The sequence below is a fragment of the Bos indicus x Bos taurus genome, chromosome 14 (genome assembly GCF_003369695.1).
Source record: "Bos indicus x Bos taurus breed Angus x Brahman F1 hybrid chromosome 14, Bos_hybrid_MaternalHap_v2.0, whole genome shotgun sequence".
NCBI lineage: Eukaryota > Metazoa > Chordata > Mammalia > Artiodactyla > Bovidae > Bos > Bos indicus x Bos taurus.
In genome coordinates this window covers 1,468,825-1,490,551 of record NC_040089.1, presented here as the reverse complement: position 1 = coordinate 1,490,551, position 21,727 = coordinate 1,468,825, and the positions used below count along the sequence as shown (strand labels likewise).

The 21,727-nt window shown below is 43.0% G+C and overlaps 1 protein-coding gene across 1 annotated transcript in view; it reads left to right on the top strand.

Annotated features, from left to right (window-relative positions):
• The first annotated feature begins 380 nt into the window (after window positions 1–380).
• GML (glycosylphosphatidylinositol anchored molecule like) overlaps window positions 381–21,727 on the top strand; it is a 28,261-nt gene continuing 6,914 nt past the window's right edge. Inside the window, exons 1-2 of the mRNA XM_027560686.1 lie at window positions 381–519; window positions 21,303–21,381. Coding sequence (XP_027416487.1) covers window positions 21,321–21,381 — 61 coding nt within the window. The 5' untranslated portion in view covers window positions 381–519; window positions 21,303–21,320. The remainder of the gene's footprint in view (window positions 520–21,302; window positions 21,382–21,727) is intronic.

Below are 21,727 nucleotides of genomic sequence, written 5' to 3'. Positions count from 1 at the left end.
CTTGTGATCACCTCACAATCCTTTAGACTTTACTGTTATCCAATATGCACTGGGGCCTCTCTTCTGAGTAATTAGTTTAGGACTAGGTACCAAGAATTTGGGGATTTGCTGGTTAACTCTCAAGTAATAGATTCTCCCTCAGTTTCACTCTAACAGAGAAGGAACGCTAGTACTGTCAGTCATGGAGACTTGTGAAGCTGGGGTATGTCACGGCATGAACCTGCCCCGCCACCCCTGCTCCTGCCCAGACCTCCTGGAACCATCTCCCCGCTCCGTGTCCTCTAACACTTTCAGGCATCGACCTTCGCGAGGCGCTCTGACGAAGAGTGCCCCTGGGGGCGCTCCGAGCGCGGAGAAACCTTCTGGAAGCCGCGCAAAGCCCGTTGGGAGACGCCGCTCAGCTTCCGGGTGGAGGGTGGGTGCCGAGCCTGGGAGGCCTGTCCTCACACACCCGCGGCGGTCGCACTACCTATAGCCTGTGGAACCCCTTGGAGGTCGTGTCCGGGAAGGTGCCAGAAGGTTTGGACAAGACGAGGGTGGGGTCGAGAGGCAGTGGAAAGGAAATTCCACGGTCTGGCTGGGACACGGGGGCGGGGAAGTTCCACGGTTCTTGGCAGGACGCGCGTGTCAGGGAAGATTCCAGAAGGTCTTCGCTGAGCACGGGGACTGAGGGTTCCAGAAGGTCTGCCGGCACATGGGATGCCCCCGGGGAACGTTGGGGACGCCTGGGAAGGACATGGAGCACGGAGACGTTTCTAGCAGCACACGACAGTTGTAGCCCAGAACAAGACGACGGGTGGAGAGTGAAGTCAGGGGCTTGTGGAGGAGATAGGTGTCCGGAGCTCTGGGCAAGACACGGGGAGTGTTGACGCTTCTGGCAGGTTGGGCAAGGAACGGGAGGTGGGGGCTGTGCAGAGGCCCGGAGTCGGCCTGAGAGCAGTGTTGGCAGATTCTGGGATTTGGCCCTGGGCCCTAGAACAAGGATGCGGGATCCTGCTGGCGCCACTCACACCGCAGAACCCCAAAGCACCCGGCGCCCATGGGGTGCCCCAGTCCATCTAGCAGCCTCGGCCCTGGGTACAGGAACCTCCACCTGGCACATAGCACTCCCTCCCCTTTGCGTTCTCGGCTGATTTTGCTTCAGGTCCTTCGTTTCGGGTTGAATTGGCCGTCACTTTCTTGGGTTTGGAGATGGAATACGGGACCCCGGGTCTGCAGCATTTCTGATGGATGCTTGTCTCCCTACTTTTCCTGCCGGGTCTTGAGGCTGTTTAGGTCTGGTTTTGTTTTGTAATATTTTTATTATCGTGGTGCCCAAAATAGGTTGTGTTTTCTACGGGGAATGAAGGGGGTGGGAAGTAGGGAGGGCATTATTATTTTGGAACTGTGTTCTTAATTTGCAGACAGGGGAGGTGACTCCTATCTTGCTTAATATCCCTGTAGTTAGGAATGGTACTCTGATTGAGGTTCACGGTCCCTTATGGACATGAAATCACCATCCTCCTCCATCTCTTACGGTCTCTTTTCCTGTTATCTTTTTTGCCTTCAAGTTCACACTGACTAATGCGAATGAGCCGTTTCCACATCTCGGTTCTATTACACCGTCTGCTTCGGGCTCTAGTTTCACGTGCTTTATTTCTAACTGGGATGTGCAGCTAACATGTCTTGTAGTGGGACCTGCCGGTAAGTAGACAGGGGAAGTCTTCTTGTGTTGAAGCATATTCATTTTACCTTCATTTTTGAAGTATCATTTCCCTTCATTAGAGTAGAGGTCCTGGTGCACAGTGTCTTCACTCTACAGCATTTGGAAGCGATTGTCCCTGAGGATTGTGGCAAGACCAGACATGGCTGCTGCCCGGAGGTACTGCCTGGGTATCCTCTGGCTCACGTTCACATTGTCCCTGACTAAGAATCGTTTTCCACTGTTCAGCTGTGGTCCGTCTAAGATTGATCTTCCTTGTGTGAGATTTCCTATTGACCTGCCACACTGAACTTTCTGGGCTGTGGGCTGATGGCCCAAGTCATCTTGGGAAATTGTCGTGTCTGGCATTATTTCTTCAGACACTGGCGCTCTCTCTTTCCTCTCATTCCAGGACTCTGGTTAGGTGGATACTAGGTGTGGGACTCTGACCTATGAGTCCCGCTTTGGCTGTTCTGTTCATTCCTTTGTTTGCGTTTCTCTGGGTATCAATTTGGATATTTTGTGTAAACCTTTCTTCACATTTCCTATTGCTCTGTTTTGTAGCATCTGCTTATCTGTTTGTCCCGTTCAGTGAGTTTTCATTTCAGATATTTTGTGTTTCTGTCTTAGGATGTTCGTTTCTTTCTCTTTCTGGAGGTTGTAATGCCTTCTAGGTTCCTTTGCCTGGTCTAATCAAGTTGATGTCAGCCCTATTAACAGAAAGAAAACCAATTTAATTTTGTATGTATGGAGGCCCCACAGCTATAGGACCTAAGAAGCAATCACAGGAAACTGTTTATGTGACCTTCTAGATAAAGGATTAATTATTTGAGAAGAATTTATAAGAAAGAGGGATTTTTCCCTGTGGTACCACATTAATGAAGAAGTAACAAAGTTTGTTTATGCCCCCATTCAGCCTCAGTATCTCCCTGTCTTCCACCATAAGGATGCTCTCCAATCCTCCTCACACAGGTGGAATACCTTCCCCTGGGAGTTTTGCCTCTTCCTTTCAGGGGAACAAAGTAGGATCAGAGCGTGTCCTCTTGTACTGGGTGTTTGTTAAGTCATATTGAAGCAAAGTAATCATTATGCAGAGTTGGTGTATTTTGTGGAGGCGTGCCTCGTGCCCTCTTAGTGTCCTCTTCAGCTTAACCTGGAATGTTCACACGTTAAAGCTGAGGTGGCAGGTGTCCCCATTTTTCATTGAATTACACGCTTAGTCTTGAACAGAGGTCAGGTAAGTAATTGTGTCTCATTCTAGGGGGCAGTGATGCAGCTGACGTTCTTAAGTTAGCCCTACATTGTGGGAGAAGCTGGGTATTTAATGAGGCATTGCCATGGAAAAAGAAGGAAGTAACGGTGAATGATGGGAGCCAGTGGTAAACCAGTTTCTGAGTGTTGAGTGCGGCCAGTATAGCAGAGCTCTCATGTCAGATTTGAAGTGTTTACCTAGAGGGCAGGTGGTGGCAAATTGACAGACTTTCCTGGTTTGCGGTTTGAAGGTCTGGAGTGATGGTCCTGAGTGGCCCACATGGCAACAGGCACCATGACTGTCTATACATGAGCTGTTGTGGTAATTGCTGAGAAGTTTAGACAGAGTTGTCCACCTGTATTGCATGGCTTTCAAAAAAGGACAGCTTTAGTTCTTAATGACCGCAAGTCAAGAGGGTGGGAAGAAAACAGGAAATTTTAGTTTGGAAGGATGTAGCCAAATTATGAGGGAACAGGACTAGAATTCAGGGTTTAGTCCAGTTTACAGTTCAGAAACATAACCTCAAAGGTAGACAGCAGAAGTAGAACCTGATATTCATTCAGCGGTATTACCAAAACATAATTTTTTCTCTCCTCGGATACCCCCATTTCTGTTGGAGACAACCATAGTGAGACTGCGTTTGCCAGTTAGTCTAGTTGCAGTCAACTTGGCTTGATCATTCCAATGAGTGCAACAAGAATCGAGGTTGACCATGTAAAATTTAAAACACTGCTGGAACTTTTCATGAGGAGTGACTGATTGGACTTCTGAAGCCCGCTCGAGGCTGAGGAGCCAGTTCAGTTATTTGCCATCAAATGTTGTCTGCAATACCTAAGGTTTGGGTGAATTTGTCCTTTCTCGAGGGTCCCATACCACCCTGAAGTTCCTGTGCTTGTCAGGAAGTGACCTTCCTTAGTGACCTGGGAGGACTGCCAGAAGCCTGTAAGCAAGCTGGGTATGTGCTCAGTCGCTCTGACACGTGCGACTCTTTGCAGTCCTGTGGACTGTGGCCCCCCAGGCTCCTCTGTTCATGGAATTTCCCAGGCAAGAATTCTGAAGTGGGTTGTCATTTCCTTCTCTGAGGGAAGCTTCCTGACTCAGGGATCAAACACACATCTCCTGCATTGGCAGGTGGATTCTTTTCCGCTGAGCCACCGAGGAAGCCTCATGATCATCTCTAGGTCCATCCATCTCTACTGCTGAAGATGGCATTATTTAGTTCTTTTTATGGCTGAGTAATATTGCATCATCTTTTTCACCTCTTCCTTTGTCAGTGGACATTTAGGCTGCTTCCATGTCTTAGCTATTGTAAATAGTACAGCAGTAATCATTGGGGTACCTGTGTGTCTTTGACTTACGAGTTTTCCCAAATCTATGCCCAGAAGAGGGATTGCAGGATGATATGCAGCTGTGATAGTCACTGTTTAAGGAACCTCCATTCTGTTCTCCGGAGTGCTTCACCAATTTACATTCCCATCAACAGTGTAGGAGGCTTCCGTTTTCTCCACAGCCTCCCCAGCATGTATTATTTGTAGATTTTTATATGATGGTCCTTCTGACGAGTGTGACGTGATATTTCTTCACTAGAGTTTTGGTTTCCATTTCTATAATAATTAGTGATACTGAACATCTTTCATGTGCCTTTTGGCCACCTTTATTTATTTTTTTTAAATGAATACCTATGTGGGTCTTCGGCCCACTTTTCATCTTTTAATATCTATATTGTGATGTTGATTCTGTTTGTACATTTTGGAGATTGACCCCTCGTCTGTCTCATTGTTTGCGAATGTTTTCTCCCATTCTCTAGATTGTCTTTTCATTTTCTTTATGGCTTCACTTGCCGCGCAAAAGCTTTTAATGTGACCTGGTTTAATTTTGTTTTATTTCCATTACTCTAGTAGACAGATCCGCAAGGGATCGCTGTGATAGATGTCAAAAGTGTCCTGCCTATGTTTTCTTCTGGAAGTTTTATAACGTCCGGTCTTATGTTTAGGTCGTGAATACATTTTGAATTTATGTTTGTATGTGGTATGAGAAATGTTCTAACTCCATTCTTTTACGTGTAACTGTCCCGTTTGCCCAGCACTGCTTAGTCAAGAGACTGTCTTTTCTCCATTTTATATTCTTGCCCCTTTCACTGTACATTAACTTACCGTAGATGCATGGCTTTATTTGGGGATTTTTATCCTTTCCCACTGATCTGTATTTCTCTCTTTCTGCCAGTACCTTACTCTCTCTGAGGACTGTATGAAGTATGGCTACAGTCTGGGAGTGTGGGAAGTCTGGGAGTGTGATTCCTCCAGCTCCACTATTCTTTCTGAAGATTGATTTGGCTGTTCCAGAACTTGTATATTTCCATGCAGATTTCAAACATTTTTTGTTCTAGTTCTCTGAGAAATACCATTAGTAATTTTATAGGAATTGTATTGAATACGTAGATGGTTCTGAGTATGAGAGATAATTTGACAATATTGATTCCTCTGAAGCAAGAACATGGTCATATCGTTCCCTCTGTTTGTGTCATCTTTGATTTCTTCCATCAGGATCTTACAGTTTTCAAAGTAGAGGTCTTTTTTCTCCTTAGGTATGTCTATTCCTAGGGTTTTCACTCTTGTTTTCTCACTGTTATGTGATTATTTATTTCTGACTGTGCGGAGTCTTCTTTCCTGTGCAGACTTTTCTCTAGTTGCATCATGGGGGGCTGCTCTCACGTTGTGGTGCATGGCTTCTCATCACACTGGCATCTCTTCTTACAGAGCTTGGGCCCCTGGGCTGGATGAGTTCAGGAGTTGCCGCTCCTGGACTCTTGATCGCAGGCTCAGTAATTGTGGCACACACAGGCTTCGCTGTTCTGCGGCATGCGGGATCTTCCTGGACCTGGGATTGAAGTGGTGTCTCCTGCACAGGCAGGTGGACCATTTACTCTGTAAGCCACCAGGGAAGCCCTGGGGTGTCATTCTCTTTTTTTTTTTTTAACTTTTTTTTTTTATTAAAGGATAATAGCTTTACAGAATTTTGCTCTTTTCTGTCAAACCTTAATATGAATCAGCTGTCGGTTTACATATATCCCCTCCCTTTTGACACTCCCTCCCATCTCCCTCCCCATGCCACCCCTCTAGGTTGGTACAGAGCCCCTGTTTGAGTTTCCCGAGCCATACAGCAAATTCCCGTTGCCTGTCGATTTTACATATGGTAACATAAGTTTCCATGTTGATCTGTCCATACATCTCACCCTCTTCTCTCCCAATGTCTATAAGTCTATCCTCTATGTTTGTTTCTCCGTTGCTGCCCTGTAAAAAGTTCTTCAGTACGACTTTTCTAGATTCCATGTATATGTGTTAGGATACTTATCTTTCTCTTTCTGACTCACTTCACTCTGCCTAATAGATTCTGAGTTCATCCACCTCATCAGAGCTGACTCAAGTGTGTTCCTTTGAATGGCTGGATAATATTCCATTGTGTATATTTACCACAACTTCTTTATCCATTCATCTGTCGATGGACATCTAGGTTGCTTCCATGTTCTAGCTATTGTAAATAGTGCTGCAGTGAACAATGGGGTACATGTGTCTGTTTCAATTTTGGTTTCCTCAGGGTTCACGCCTGAGGAAGGAGTGGGATTGCTGGGTCATATGGTGGCTTCATTCCTAGTTTTTTAAGCAATCTCCATACCGTCTTTCATAGTGGCTGTATCCATTTAAATGCCACCAACAGTGCAAGAGCGTTCCCTTTTCTCCACACCCTCTCCAGCATTTACTGTTTGTAGACTTTTTGACGATGGCCATTCTGAGTGGTGTGAGGTGATACCTCAGTATAGTTTTGCTTTGCCTTTCTCTTATAATGAGCGATGTTGAGCATCTTTTCATGTGTTTGTTAGCCATCTGTATGTCTTCTTTGGAGAAATGTCTGTTTAGTTCCTTTTCCCACTTTTTGATTGGGTTGTTTGTTTTTCTGGTATTGAGTTGTATGGGCTGCTTGTATGTTTTGGAAATTAATTCTTTTTCAGTTGTTTCATTTGCTGTTATTTTCTTTCCATTCTGAGGGTTGTCTTTTCACCTTGCTTATAGTTTCCTTTGCTGTGCAAAAGGTTTTATGAGGTCCCACTTGTTTACTTTTGTTTTTATTTCCGTTACTCTAGGAGGTGGGTCATAGAGGATCTTGCTTTGATTTATGTCATCGAGTGTTGTGCCTATGTTTTCCTCTAAGAGTTTTATAGTTCCTGGCCTTACATTTAGGGCTTTAATCCTTTCTGAGTGTATCTTTGTGTGTGGTGTTAGGAATTGTGATAATCTCATTCTTTTGCATGTAGCTGTCCAGTCTTCCCAGCACCATTTATCGAAGAGGCTGTTTTGTCACCATTCTATATTCTTGCCTCCTTTGTCAAAAACTAAGGTACCTGTAGGTGCATGGGTTTATTTCTGGGCTTCCTATCTTATTCCATTGGTCTGTATTTCTGTTTTTGTGCCAGTACCATACTGTCTCGATGACTGTGGCTTTGTAGTTTAATCTGAAGTCAGGAAGGTTGAATCCTCCAGCTCCATTCTTCTTTCTCAAGGCTGCTTTTGCAACTCGGGGTCTTTTGTGTTTCCGTATGAATTTGTTGTTCTAGTTCTGTGAAAAAGTGCCATTGGTGATTTGGTAGGGATTGCAGTGACTGTGTAGTTTGTGTTAGTAGTACAGTCATTTTCACAATATTGATTCTTCCTCCCCAGGAACATGAAATATCTCTCCATCTGTTGATGTCATCTTTGATTACTTTCATCAGTGTGTTACAATTTTCGGTATAGAGTTTTTTGTCTCCTTAGGTAAGTTTATTCCCAGATACTTAATTCTTTTTGTTGCAATGGTGAATGGGATTGATTCCTTAATTTCTCTTTCTGATTTTTCATTGCTAGTGTATAGAAGTGGAGTGATTTCTGTGTATTGGTTTTGTATCCTGCAACTTTGCTAAAGTCACTGATCAGCGGTAGTAGTTTTCTGATACTATCTTTAGGGCTTTCTATGTACAGTATTATGTCATCTTCAGACAGTGAGAGCTTTACTTCTCTTCATATCTGTTTCCTTTCCTTTTTTTTCCCTTCTCTGACTGCTGTAGCTAGGACTTCCAAAACTATGTTGAATAATAGTGGTGAAAGTGGGCACCCTTGTCTTGTTCCTGATCTTAGGGGAAATGCTCTCATTTTTCACCATTGAGAATAATGTTTGCTGTAGGCTAGTCATATATGGCCTTTACTATGTTGAGGTAGGTTCCTTCTGGGCCCATTTTTTGAAGAGTTTTCATCATAAATGGGTGCTGAATTTTGTCAAAGACGTTTTCTGCGTCTATTGAGATGATCATATGATTTTTGTATTTCAGTGTGTTAATATGGTGTATCACATTGGTTTGCATATATTGAAGGATCTTTGCATCCCTGGAATAAACCCAGCTTGATCACAGTTTATGAGGTTTTTGATGTGTTGCTGAATTCTGTTTGCTAAAATTTTGTTGAGGATTTTTGCATCTATGTTCATCAGTGATATTGTCCTGTAGTTTTCTTATTTTGTCTTGTCTTTATCTGGTTTTGGTATCAGAGTGATGGTGGCCTCGTAGAATGAATTTGGAAGTGTTCCTTCCTCTGCAATTTTTGGAAAGTGTTTTAGAAGGATAGGCATTAGCTCTTCTCTAAATGTTTGATACATTCTGCTGTGAAGCCATCTGGCCCTGGGCCTTTGTTTTTTGGGAGATTTTTGATCACAGCTTTAGTTTTAGTGCTTGTTACTGGGTTGTTCATAATTTCTATTTCTTCTTAGTTCAGTCTTGGAAGATTGAAGTTTTCTAAGAATCTGTCCGTTTCTTCCAGGTTATCCATTTTATTGCCATATAGTTGTTCATAATAGTCTCTTATAATCCTTTGTATTTCTGCATTGTCTGTTATAACCTCTGTTTTTTTTTCATTTCTAATCTTATTGATTTGATTCTTCTCTTTTTCTTTCTTCTTGAATCTGGCTAAAGGTTTCTGAATTCTGTTTATCTTCTCAAAGAACCATCTTTTAGTTTTGTTAATCTTTACTCTTGTTTCTTTCATTTCGTTTTCATTTATTTCTGCTCAGATCTTTATGATTTCTTTCCTTCGACTAATTCCTGGGGGCGGGGGTTGTTCTTCTTTTTCCAGTTGTCTTAGGTGTAAATTTAGTTTGTCTATTCGAGGTTTTTCTTGTTTCTTGAGGTAGAATTGTATTGCTATAAACTTCCCTATTAGAACTGCTTTTGCTGCATCCCACAGGTTTTGAGTTGTGTCTTCAATTGTCATTTGTTTCCAGAAATTTTTTGATTTCCCTTTTGATTTCTTCAATAACCTGCTGGTTATCTAGAAACGTGTTGTTCAGCTCCGAGTGTTTGTGTTTCTTATAGTTTTTTTTTCTTTTTGTAATTGATATCTAGTCAAGCGTCCTGGAGAATGTTCTATGTGTCCTTGAGAAGAAGGTGTGCTCTTCTGCATTTGGATGGAATGTCCTGAAGATATCAAGGAGGTCCATCTCATCTAATGTATAATTTAAAACTTGTGTTTCCCTATTAATTTTCTGTTTCAATGATCTTTCCATTGGTGAGAGTGGGGTGTTAAAGTTTCCTAGTATTCTTGCGTTCCTGTCAATTTCTTTTTTATGTCTGTTAGTGTTTGTCTTATGTATTGAGGTGCTCTTATGTTGAATGCATAGATATTTACAATTGTTATGTCTTCCTCTTGGATTGAGCCCTTGATCACTATGTAGTGTCCTTCTTTATCTCTTGTAATCCTCTTTAATTTAAAGTCTATTTTGTCTGACATGAGGATTGCTACTCCAGCTTTCTTTTGCTTCCCATTTGCATGGACTATAGCTTTCCATCCTCTCCCTTTCAGTCTATATGTGTCTTTAGGTCTGAAGTGGGTTTCTTGTGGACGGCATATATATGGGTTTTGCTTTTGTGCCCATTCAGCCAGTCCGTATCCTTTGGTTGGAGCATTTAGTCCATTTACATTTAAAGTAATTATTGATATATATGTTCCTATTGCCATTTTCTTAATTGTTTGGGACTTTGTAGATCTTTTTTCCTCTTTTGCATTTCTTGGCTACATAAGTCCCTTTAACGTTTGTTGTAAAGCTGGTCTGATGGTACTGATTTCTGTTAAGAAATGAGATCCTTGCTGGTTGGGTAATCTTGGTCGTAGATTATTTTCCTTTCAGTACTTGAAATATATCCTGCCATTCCCTTCTGGCCTTCGGAGTTTCTGCTGAACAATCAGCTGTTAAGCGTATGGGGTTTCCTTTGTATGTTACTTGTTGCTTCTCCCTTGCTGCATTTAATATGCATTCTTTGTGTTTAGTCTTTGTTAGTTTGATTAGTATGTGTCTTGGCATGTTTCTACTTGGGTTTACCCTGTATGGGACTCTGTGCCTCTTGGACTTGATTGACTATTTCGTTTTCCGTGTTGGGAAAATTTTCAAGTATAATCTCTTCAAAAATTTTCTCATATCCTTTCTTTTTCTCTTCTTCTTCTGGGACCCCTATAATTCGAATGCTGGTGAGTTGAATATTGTCCCACAGGTGTCTGACACTGTCGTCAGTGGTTTTCATTCTTTTTACTTTATTCTGCTCTTCAGAAGTTATTTCCACCATTTTATGTTCCAGCTCACTGATTCGTTCTTCTGCATCAGATATTCTGCTATTGATTCCTTCTAGAATACTTTTAAAATCAGTAATTGTGTTGTTTGCCTCTGTGTGTTTATTCTTTAATTCTTCTAGGTCTTTGTTGATTGAATCTTGCATTTTCTCCATTGTGTCTTCAAGGTTTTGATTATCTTTACTATCATTATTTGTAATTCTTTTTCAGGTAGTTTGCCTAGTTCTTCTCCATTTATTTGGACTTCTGTGTTTCTAGGTTGTTCTTTCATATGTGTAGTATTTCTCTGCCTTTTCATTACTTTTTAAAATTTATTGTGTTTGAGGTCTCCTTTTCCCAGGCTTCAAGGTTGAATTCTTTCTTCCTTTTGGTTTCTGCCTTCCTAAGGTTGGTCCAGTGGTTTGTGTAAGCTTTTCTTGGGGTGAGATTTGTGCTGAGTTTTTGTTTGTTTGTTTTTCCTCTGATGGGCAAGGCTGAGTGAAGTGGTAATCCTGTCTGCTGATGATTGGGTTTGTATTTCTGTTTTGTTCATTATTTAGATGAGACATGTTGCCCAGGGTGCTACTAGTGGTTGGGTGATGCTGGGTCTTGTATTCAAGACCTTTTGTTTCCTTTGTGTGACTTTTCACCATTTGATACTCCCTTGGGCTAGTTCTCTGGTAGTCTAGGGTCTTGGAGTCAGTGCTCCCACTCCAAAGGCTCAAGGCTTGATCTCTGGTCAGGAACAAGATTCCGCAAGTGGTTTGTTATGGCATTCAGTGGGATTAAAACAAATATCCCAAAACAAGAAACCAAAGATGAACCCCACACAAATGGGGTTTGGCAGTTACAAAATCAGGCAAATAAGGATTAAAATAATGGAATGTACACACATACACCCATGAGCTAATGAAAATAGTCCAGCAAAAATAAAGTACAGTAGATTAACCTGGCAAACAAAGGAAATTAAAAATTATATTTAGCAGTTAAGAACAAAACTAACTAGAGCACGAACTGGAAAACAAAACTAAAGCAAGGTGCCGAGTGGGGAATAAAGCAATGAAAACACAACCCACAGATATGTTGAGAGGAAAGGAAAGAAAGAAAAGAAGGAATAGTTGTGCGGAGTTAAAAAGAGGTAGATGAAGATTTACATACATTAAAGGTTAACTGCAAGGGGAACAGAATAGTCAGAAAGGCAAAGAAAGGAATACATGTAGAAAATATATGATATGTTTCAAAAATTGAAAATTGAAAATTGGAAAAAGAGGAAAGTAAAAAATCGAAGAAGAATGAAAAAGGAAAAAAATAAGGAAATCTCCACAGAACTGCAGAAGCCCATCGTAGAGGCAGAGGTTTATAACACTAAAAAGTGTGACTGAATATGCATGTATACATATACACCCATCAGTTCAGTTCAGTTCAGTCACTCGGTCGGGTCTGACTCTTTGCGACCCTGTGAACTGCAGCACGCCAGGCCTCCCTGTCCATCACCAACTCCCGAAGTTCACCCAAACTCATGTCCATTGAGTCAGTGATGCCATCCAGCCACCTCATCCTCTGTCGTCCCCTTCTCCTCCTGCCCCCAATCCCTCCCAGCATCAGAGTCTTTTCCAATGAGTCAACTCTTTGCGTGAGGTGGCCAGAGTATTGGAGTTTGAGCTTTAGCATCAGTCCTTGCAAAGAATACACAGGACTGATCTCCTTTAGAATGCACTAGTGGAACTCCCTGCAGTCCAAGGGACTCTCAAGCTTCTTCTCCAACACCACAGTTCAAAAGCATCAATTTTTCGGTGCTCACCTTTCTTCACAGTCCAACTATCACATCCATACATGACCACTGGAAAAACCATAGCCTTGACTAGACGGACTTTTGTTGGCAAAGTAATGTCTCTGCTTTGGAATATGCTATCTAGGTTGCTCATAACTTTCCTTCCAAGGAGTCAGCGTCTTTTAATTTCATGGCTGCAGTCACCATCTGCAGGGATTTTGGAGCCCCCCAAAATAAAGTCTGATACTGTTTCCACTGTTTCCCCATATACACACATAAACAAAATCAAAACAGTCCAACAAATATAAAGTACAATAGATTGACCCAGCGAACAAAAGAAACCAAAAATTATATCTACCAGAAAAAAACTAACTAGAGAACAAACTGGAAAGCAAAACTAAAGCAAGGTGCCAATTGGGGAATAAAGCAATGAAAATAAAGCTATCAAATATGTTGAGAGGAAAGAAAGAAAGAATAGATGTGCAAAGTTAAATAGAGATAGTTGAGGAAGATTTATATACATTTAAGATGAACTTCAAGGGGGAAAGAATAGGAAAAGCAAAGGAATAATGAAAAAATAATAATAGGTTTTAAAAATTTTTTTAAAGAAAAAAACTGAAAACTCCACAGAACTGCAAAAGCCCAATGTAGAGGCAGAGGTTTATAACAACTATAAAAAAAGTGACTGAGGAAAAAAAAAAAGCTCAACAGGTTAACCACATTTCATAGTGCAAAGAAAATGGACAACTACAGTGGTGAGGGGGGGTGGAGGGAAAGAAGAAAAATCCAAAAGAATATACAGAGGAAGTCAAAACATAAGAATAATAAATGTTTTTCCATTACTTCTTTTTCTGCTCTGATTGGTGTGGCCAAAATTTCCAAAACTATGTTGAATAGTAGCGGTGAGGGTGGGCACCTTTGTCTTGTTCCTGACTTGAGGGGAAATGCCTTCAATTTTTCACCATTGAGGATAATGTTTGCTGAGGGTTTGTCATATATAGCTTTTATTATGTTGAGGTATGTTCCTTCTATTCCTGCTTTCTGGAGGGTTTTTCTCATCAATGGATGCTGAATTTTGTCAAAGGCTTTCTCTGCATCTGTGGAGATAATCATATGGTTTTTATCTTTCAATTTGTTAATGTGGTGTATTACATTGATCTGTGGATATTGAAGATTCCTTGCATCCCTGGGATAAAGGCCACTTGGTCATGATGTATGATCTTTTTAATATGTTGTGCGATTCTGTTTGCTAGAATTTTGTTAAGGACTTTTGCAGCTATGTTCATCAGTGATATTGGCCTGTAGTTTTCTTTTCTGGTGGCATCTTTGTCGGCTTTTGGTATTAGGGTGATGGTGGCCTCATAGAATGAGTTTGGAAGTTTACCTGCCTCTGTAATTTTCTGGAAGAGTTTGAGTAGGATAGGAGTTAGTTCTTCTCTAAATTTTTGGTAGAATTCAGCTGTGAAGCCGTCTGGTCCTGGGCTTTTGTTTGTTGGAAGATTTCTGATTACAGTGTCAATTTCTGTGCCAGTGATGGGTCTGTTAAGATTTTCTAGTTCTTCCTGGTTCAATTTTGGAAAGTTGTACTTTTCTAAGAATTTGTCCATTTCTTCCAAGTTGTCTATTTTATTTGCATATAGTTTCTGATAATAGTCTCATGATCCTTTGTATTTCAGTGTTGTCTGTTGTGATCTCTCCATTTTCATTTCTAACTTTGTGGATTTGATTTTTTTCCCTTTGTTTCTTGATGAGTCTGGCTAATGGTTTGTCAATTTTATTTATCTTCTCAAAGAACCAGCTTTTGGCTTTGTTGATTTTTGCTATGGTCTCTTTTGTTTCTTTTGCATTTATTTCTGCCCTAATTTTTAAGATTTCTTTCCTTCTACTAACCCTGGGGTTCATAATTTCTTCCTTTTCAAGTTGCTTTGGGTGTAGAGTTAGGTTATTTATTAGACTTTTTTCTTGTTTCTTGAGGTAAGCCTATATTGCTATGAACCTTCCCCTTAGCACTGCTTTTACAGTGTCCCCTAGGTTTTGGGTTGTTGTGTTTTCATTTTCAGTCATTTCTATGCATATTTTGATTTCTTTTTGATTTCTTCTGTGATTTATTGTTTATTCAGCAGTGTGTTGTTCAGCCTCCATATGTTGGCATTTTTAATAGTTTTTCTCCTGTAATTGACAGCTAATCTTACTGCATTGTGGTCAGAAAAGATGCTTGGAATGATTTCAATTTTATTGAATTTACCAAGACTAGATTTATGGCCCAGGATGTGATCTGTCCTGGAGAAGGTTCCATGTGCACTTGAGAAAAAGGTGAAATTCATTGTTTTGGGGTGAAGTGTCCTATAGATGTCAATTAGGTCTAACTGGTCTATTGTGTCATTTAAAGTTTGTGTTTCCCAGTTGATCTGTCCATAGGTGTGAGTGTGGTATTAAAATCTCCCACTATTATTGTGTTACTGTTAATTTCCCCTTTCATATGTGTTAGCCTTTGTCTTACATATTGCAGTGCTCCTATGTTGGGTGCATATATATTTATGATTGTTTTATCTTCCTCTTGGATCGATCCTTTGATCATTATGTACTGTCCATCTTTGTCTCGTTTCACAGCCTTTGTTTAAAGTCTGTTTTCTCTGGTATGAGTGTAGCTACTCCTGCTTTCTTTGGTCTCTGTTTGCGTGGAATATCTTTTTCCGGCCCTTCACTTTCACTCTGTGACACAGAGTGACACTCTGTGTCCCTTGTTTCGAGGTGGGTCTCTTGTAGACAACATATATAGGGGTCTTTTTTTGTATCCATTCAGCCAGTCTTTGTCTTTTGGTTGGGGCATTCAACCCATTTACATTTAAGGTAATTATTGTTAAGTATGATCCCGTTGCCATTTACTTTATTGTTTTGGGTTCGAGTTCATATACCCTTTCTGTGTTTCCTGTCTAGAGAAGATCCTTTAGCATTTGTTGGACAGCTGGTTTGGTGTTGCTGATTTCTCTCAGCTTTTGCTTGTCTGTAAAGCTTTTGATTTCTCCTTTGTATTTGAATGAGATCCTTGCTGGGTGCAGTAATCTGGGCTGTAGGTTATTTTCTTTCATTACTTTAAGTATGTTCTGCCATTTTCTCCTGGCCTGAAGAGTTTCTATTGAAAGATCAGCTGTTATCCTGATGGGAATCCCCTTGTGTGTTATTTGTTGTTTTTCCCTTGCTGATTTTAATAGTTGTTCTTTGTGTTTGATCATTGTTAATTTGATTAATATGTGTCTTGGGGTGTTTTGCCTCGGGTTTCTCCTGTTTGGGACTCTCTGGGTTTCTTGGACTTGGGTGATTATTTCCTTCCCCATTTTAGGGAAGTTTTCAACTGTGATCTCCTGAAGTATTTTCTCATGGCCTTTCTTTTTGTCTTCTTCTTCTGGGACTCCTATGATTCGAATGTTGGGGCATTTAACATCGTCCCAGAGGTCTCTGAGGTTGTCCTCATTTCTTTTAATTGTTTTTTCCTCTCTGTTTCATTTATTTCTACCATTCTATCTTCTACCTCCCTTATCCTATCTTCTGCCTCCATTATTCTACTGTTGGTTCCCTCCAGAGTGTTTTTGATCTCATTTATCGCATTATTCATTATATATTGACTCTTTTTTATTTCTTCTAGGTCCTTGTTAAACCTTTCTTGCATCTTCTCGATCCTTGTCTCCAGGCTATTTATCTGTAACTCCAATTTGTTTTCAAGATTTTGGATCATTTTCACTATCATTATTCGGAATGCTTTATCAGGTAGATTCCCTATCTCTTCCTCTTTTGTTTGGTTTGGTGGGCATTTATCCTAATCCAGATTGGAAAAGAAGTAATACTCTCACTGTTTGCAGATGACATGATCCTCTACATAGAAAACCCTAAAGACTCCACCAGACAATTACTAGAGCTAATCAATGAATATAGTAAAGCTGCAGGATATAAAATTAGCACACAGAAATCCCTTGCATTCCAATACACTAACAATGAGAAAACAGAAAGAGAAATCAAGGAACAATTCCATCCACCATTGCAACGAAAAGAATAAAATTCTTAGGAATATATCTTCCTAAAGAAACAGAAGACCTATATATAGAAACCTATAAAACCCTGATGAAAGAAATCAAAGAGGACACAGACAGATGGAGAAATATACCGTGTTCATGGATCAGAAGAATCAATATAGTGAAAATGAGTATAATACCCAAAGCAATCTATAGACTCAATGCAATCCCTATCAAGCTACCAATGGTATTTTTCAGAGAACTAGAACAAATAATTCACAATTTGTATGGAAATAGAAAACACCTCGAATAGCCAAAGCAATCTTGAGAAAGAAGAATGGAACTGGAGGAATCAACCTGCCTGACTTCAATCTCTACTGCAAAGCCACAGTCATCAAGACAGTATGGCACTGGCACAAAGACAGAAATATAGATCAATGGAACAAAATAGAAAGCCCAAAATAGAAAACACACCTATGGACAGCTTATCTTTGACAAAGGAGGCAAGAATATACAATGGAGAAAAGACAGTCTCTTTAAACAAGTGGTGCTGGGAAAACTGGTCAACCATTCATAAAAGAATGAAACTAGAACACTTTCTAACACCATCCACAAAAATAAACTCAAAATGGATTAAAGATCTAAACGTAAGACCAGAAACTATTAAACACCTAGAGGAAAACATAAGCAAAAGACTCTCCGACATAAACCACAGCAGGATCCTCTATGACCCACCTCCCAGAATATTAGAAATAAAAGCAAAAATAAACAAATGGGACCTAATTAAAATTAAAATCTTCTGCACAACAAAGGAAACTATAAGCAAGGTGAAAAGACAGCCTTCAGAATGGGAGAAAATAATAGCAAACGAAGCAATGGACAAAGAATTAATCTCAAAAATAGACAAACAACTCTTGCAGCTCAATTCCAGAAAGATAAACGACCCAATCAAAAAGTGGGCCAAAGTACTAAACAGACATTTCTCCAAAGAAGACATACAGATGGCTAACAAACACATGAAAAGATGCTCAACATCACTCATTATCAGAGAAATGCAAACCAAAACCACAATGAGGTACCATTTCACGCCAGTCAGAATGGCTGCTATCCAAAAGTGTACAAGCAATAAATGCTGGAGAGGGTGTGGAGGAAAGGGAACCCTCTTACGCTGTTGGTGGGAATGCAAACTAGTACAGCCACCGTGGAGAACAGTGTGCAGATTCCTTAAGAAACTGAAAACAGAACTGCCATATGGACCCAACAATCCCACTGCTGGGCATACACACCGGGGAAACCAGAATGGAAAGAGACACATGGACCCCAGGATTCATCGCAGCACTGTTTATAATAGCCAGGACGTGGAAGCAATCTAGATGTCCATTGGTAGACGAATGGATAAGAAAGCTGTGGTACATATACATAACGGAATATTACTCAGCTGTTAAAAAGAATACAATTGAATCAGTTCTAATGAGGTGGATGAAACGAGCCTATTATACAGAGTGAAAAAAGCCAGAAAGAAAAACACCAATAGAGTATACTAAGGTATATATATGGAATTTAGAAAGATGGTAATGATAACCCTGTATGCAAGACAGCAAAAGAGACACAGATGCATTGAACAGTCTTTTGGACTCTGCGGGAGAGGGTGAGGGCGGGATGATATGAGAGAATGGCATTGAAACATGTGAATTATCATATGTGAAATGAATCTCCAGTCCAGGTTCGATGCACGATACAGGGTGCTCGGGGCTGGTGCACTGGGATGACCCAGAGGGATGGGATGGGGAGGGAGGTGGGAAGGGGGTTCAGGATGGGGAACACATGTACACCAACGGCAGATTCAAGTCAATGTATGGTAAAACCAATACAATATTGTAAAATAAATTAATTAATTAAAAAACAGAATAATAAATGTTTTTCTTGAGTGGCTGCTGTCAGAGTCCTTTCCCTCACTGGGAGTCACAGTCCACCTCACCTTCCTAGGATGCCCTCCAACACTGTGCTGGTCTCTGGACCTGCTGCAGGGGCATCTCATATTCTAATCTGGTCCTACTCCTGTGTGTTCTTGTTTTCAGTGTCCACAGCTATCAGAACTAGTGCATTTTCTTTTGTGAGAGCTCTCAATGTCTTTTTATGTATACTGTAGACACAGAGTCTGCCTAGTTGATCCTGTGGATTTAATCTGCAGCTTGTAAGGCTGGCAGGAAGGTTTTGGGTCTTCTTCCTTAGCCACACTGCTCCTGGGTTTCAGTTGCGGTTTTATTTCCACCTGTGCATGTGGGTTGTCCTTTGGGGTTTGCTCCTGAGGCTGCCCTAGAGGACTTGGGATTGCCCCTGAGAGGGCCAGGTGTGGAGGTGGTGCACCTGCTTGGTTCACAGGGGTTCTGGCAGCACAGGTACTCAGGGGAATTGGCAGCTAGGGCAGCGGAAAATATAGTGCCCTAGAAGGGTATGGCAACCAATATTAGCCCATCTGCTGCAGTATTCTTGCCTAGAGAACCCCCTTCCCTGACAGAGAAGCCTGGCAGGCCACAGTCTACAGGATCGCAAAGAGTTGGGACACTACCGAAGCGCCCCTGTGTGTGTAGATACAAGACTTTTTTGCCTGCGGCAGCTCTGCCCCAGTTAGAGTTGAACGTGAAGGTGGCACAGCTGCTTGGCTTGCGATGACCCTGGAGCACCAAGTGTGCAGGGACATGGACTGCCTCTGCCACAGGAGTTATGGCCCTATCAGAGTCTTTTTTTCAAGCCTCTTGTAGCTGGCGATCAGAAGGCCTCTTTGGCCAGTCTTTCTCCGTAGTTCTGCCCATTCAGGCACTTAGAGGATTCCCTTGCCTGGGGTCCTTCTCTGTTGTTTGGCGCATCAGGCACATAGAGGGGCCCCCCTGCCTGGGGTCTACTTTGTAGATCGGCACATTAGGCACTTGGAGAGGCACCCTGGGCGGGGTCCTCCTCTGTGGTTCAGTGTGTCAGGCGTTTGATGGACCAGCCTCGCTATTGTTCAGCTGCCGATGCTGGTGTGTGGAGAGAGAGAAGCTATGGTGATGGCTTCATGCCCTGCACGTGACTCAGCAGTATCGCCTTGCTTCCATGGCTGCCTGGCTTTCTTGCACAGGCATTTCCCACCACAGTCTCCCTGCTCACATCCCCTCGCTGTGTCTCGCACAGTCAACAGCAGCCGTTGCCCCGGGGTTGCTCCACAATCCCTAAGGTCCAGCTACCAGTCGATGCACCTTCCAGGGGACCTGCGTCCCTGTTTGGGGTATGTATGGCTGTGGAAAGGACTCTCTGGTTCTCATTCCATTTAGGTGGCCACGGAACAGCTGTTTCACTCTGAGCCTTAAATGTTTCTGGTCTGGCTCAGACAATCGCCCCAGTGTCGAGATCAGACCCCTGTTTCAGTTCCCCCACTGGCTGAGGGCAGGTCCAGTCCTGCTAACAGTCCTGTTTATCCCTCTAGTTCCTTTGTCCTACTGAGTTTTGCGTGGCTTTGTATATTGTTTTCCACTGGTCAGGCGCTCCTCTCCACTCTCAGCTGGAGTTCTGGATGCATTTCTGTGTCTAAAGGTGTATTCCTGATGTATCCATGGAGAGAGACGTACTCCATGGCCACCTACTCCTCCACAGTCTTGTTCTCTCCCTCGCTGTCCTGATGAGATGGGTGGATACGACAGTCTCCTCGGTTTCTCTATCTGAGGCTCCTCTTCCGGGAGCACTTGGGGTGGTTCTGGGTCTGAGCTGCCCTCGAGACTGGCAGTGGGAGCACGGGTGGCTTGAAGGAAGGGACAGATGTAAGAAGAGCAGACAGGATGGGTGGGAAGGGGTTTGGACATGGAGACGGTGGTACCACGTGGGAGGCTGACTGGCTGGGCAGATCAGCAGCCCCTGCAGGGCAATGACTCGGATCCCCTCCTCAGTCTTGGTCCTCTGCACCTGCTGCTTTGACCCAAATTCACCTCGAGTGGGAGGACCTTTGTCCATAAGCAGGTTGAGGCCCAGCCATCCCTGAGAGAGCATGCGTGAAGAGAGCCAGGGACCCAGGGGCAGGACACTGATGGTCCCCACCCAAGGAGCATGGCTGGCTGATGCACAGTCAGCCCCCATCCTGGGCTTCAGCTGGTCCCATGGCAGGTACCTGTCAGGGGCTGCCCCTGGGTCTCCTCAGGGTGACAGGCAGCAGCAGGCGAGGCATGTCCCTCAGACAGGAACCCCTGAGCAGAAAGGGCAAATCCCCTGGTTGACAAGGGAGACAGGGCCCCTGGGGACGGGGAGGGAATATCCGGAAGGACCGTAGACATTGGAGGCTTCAAGGTTGCTGATGAGTCCCCACAAGGAAATGTTTCAGGTGCGGGCACTCCTGGTGCTGGGGGGCTTTCCCTCCAGCCAGTGCTGGTGTGTGGGCTTGGGTGACGAGCCGCAGGGCCTCCCCTCTAGAAATGTGGAGCCGTGTGACCCCCAGTCCCCGGGAGACATGATGGCATGTGGTCCATGCTTCCTAGCACAGGCACTGGGCTTCTGGCTTCTTCTCCACTAGTTCCTCTTCTCTTGTCACTGCCCTCTACCTGTCTCAGAGCTCATACAAGTTAGAAGTAGTTGAATGGAGCATGTTCCATGTGACCTCTTCACACAGGTCAGCCTTGAGGTCGGGACACCACAGGGAGATCAGGGGTTCTTTGTGGAGTGTGAGGGCCACGAGGAGACAGCCCCAGACCACTCTGAGCCTCACGCTCTGCCTGATGGAGAGTAGGAGCATGTCTTCATCTAGGATGAAGGCTTGAGCGAGGTGAAGCCACTGTGTGTAGGAAAGGGCTGCAAGCTCGTCACTACCCAGAGCCATGCTCAGCCGAGAGCCAGAGGTGCTGGAAGGTGGGAAGGGTGGCCAGGACTCGTGCTGCTCAGATGAGAGACCAGAAGGGGCTACAAGAGCCACACACTTGCTGACTTGTGCCCTGGCTTTCCTCACCTACAGGTTCAAGCCCTCACAGGGATGATGCTCCTCTTTGCCTTCCTCCTCTTCATGGGATTGCCACTGGGCTTCGTCGAGCCCTGTGAGTATCAGTGCTTCTGTTTCTTGTAGAGGATGAGACTTGACTTTATTGGGGTCATTTTAAGGGTCTGAATGGAATTTTCACCATTTTAGCCAGCTGAGATCTCCATCTTAGCAATTGTGCAGTTGGTGAGCACAGGGTGTCCAGGAGCAGGGGGAGGGTCAGGATGGAGGGAAGCCCCTCTAAGGACCAGTGGATGCAGGGCCGCAGGGTGGGCACGGGGGAGTCTCTGGCTGTGGCCCTTCCTCTTTGGAACAGGCGGGCATGGCTGGGTGCAGGGAACTCAGGGAGGCTTTGGTCCCTTATGACTACATAAGGGACCTGTGAAAAGGTGGGTCCATCAACA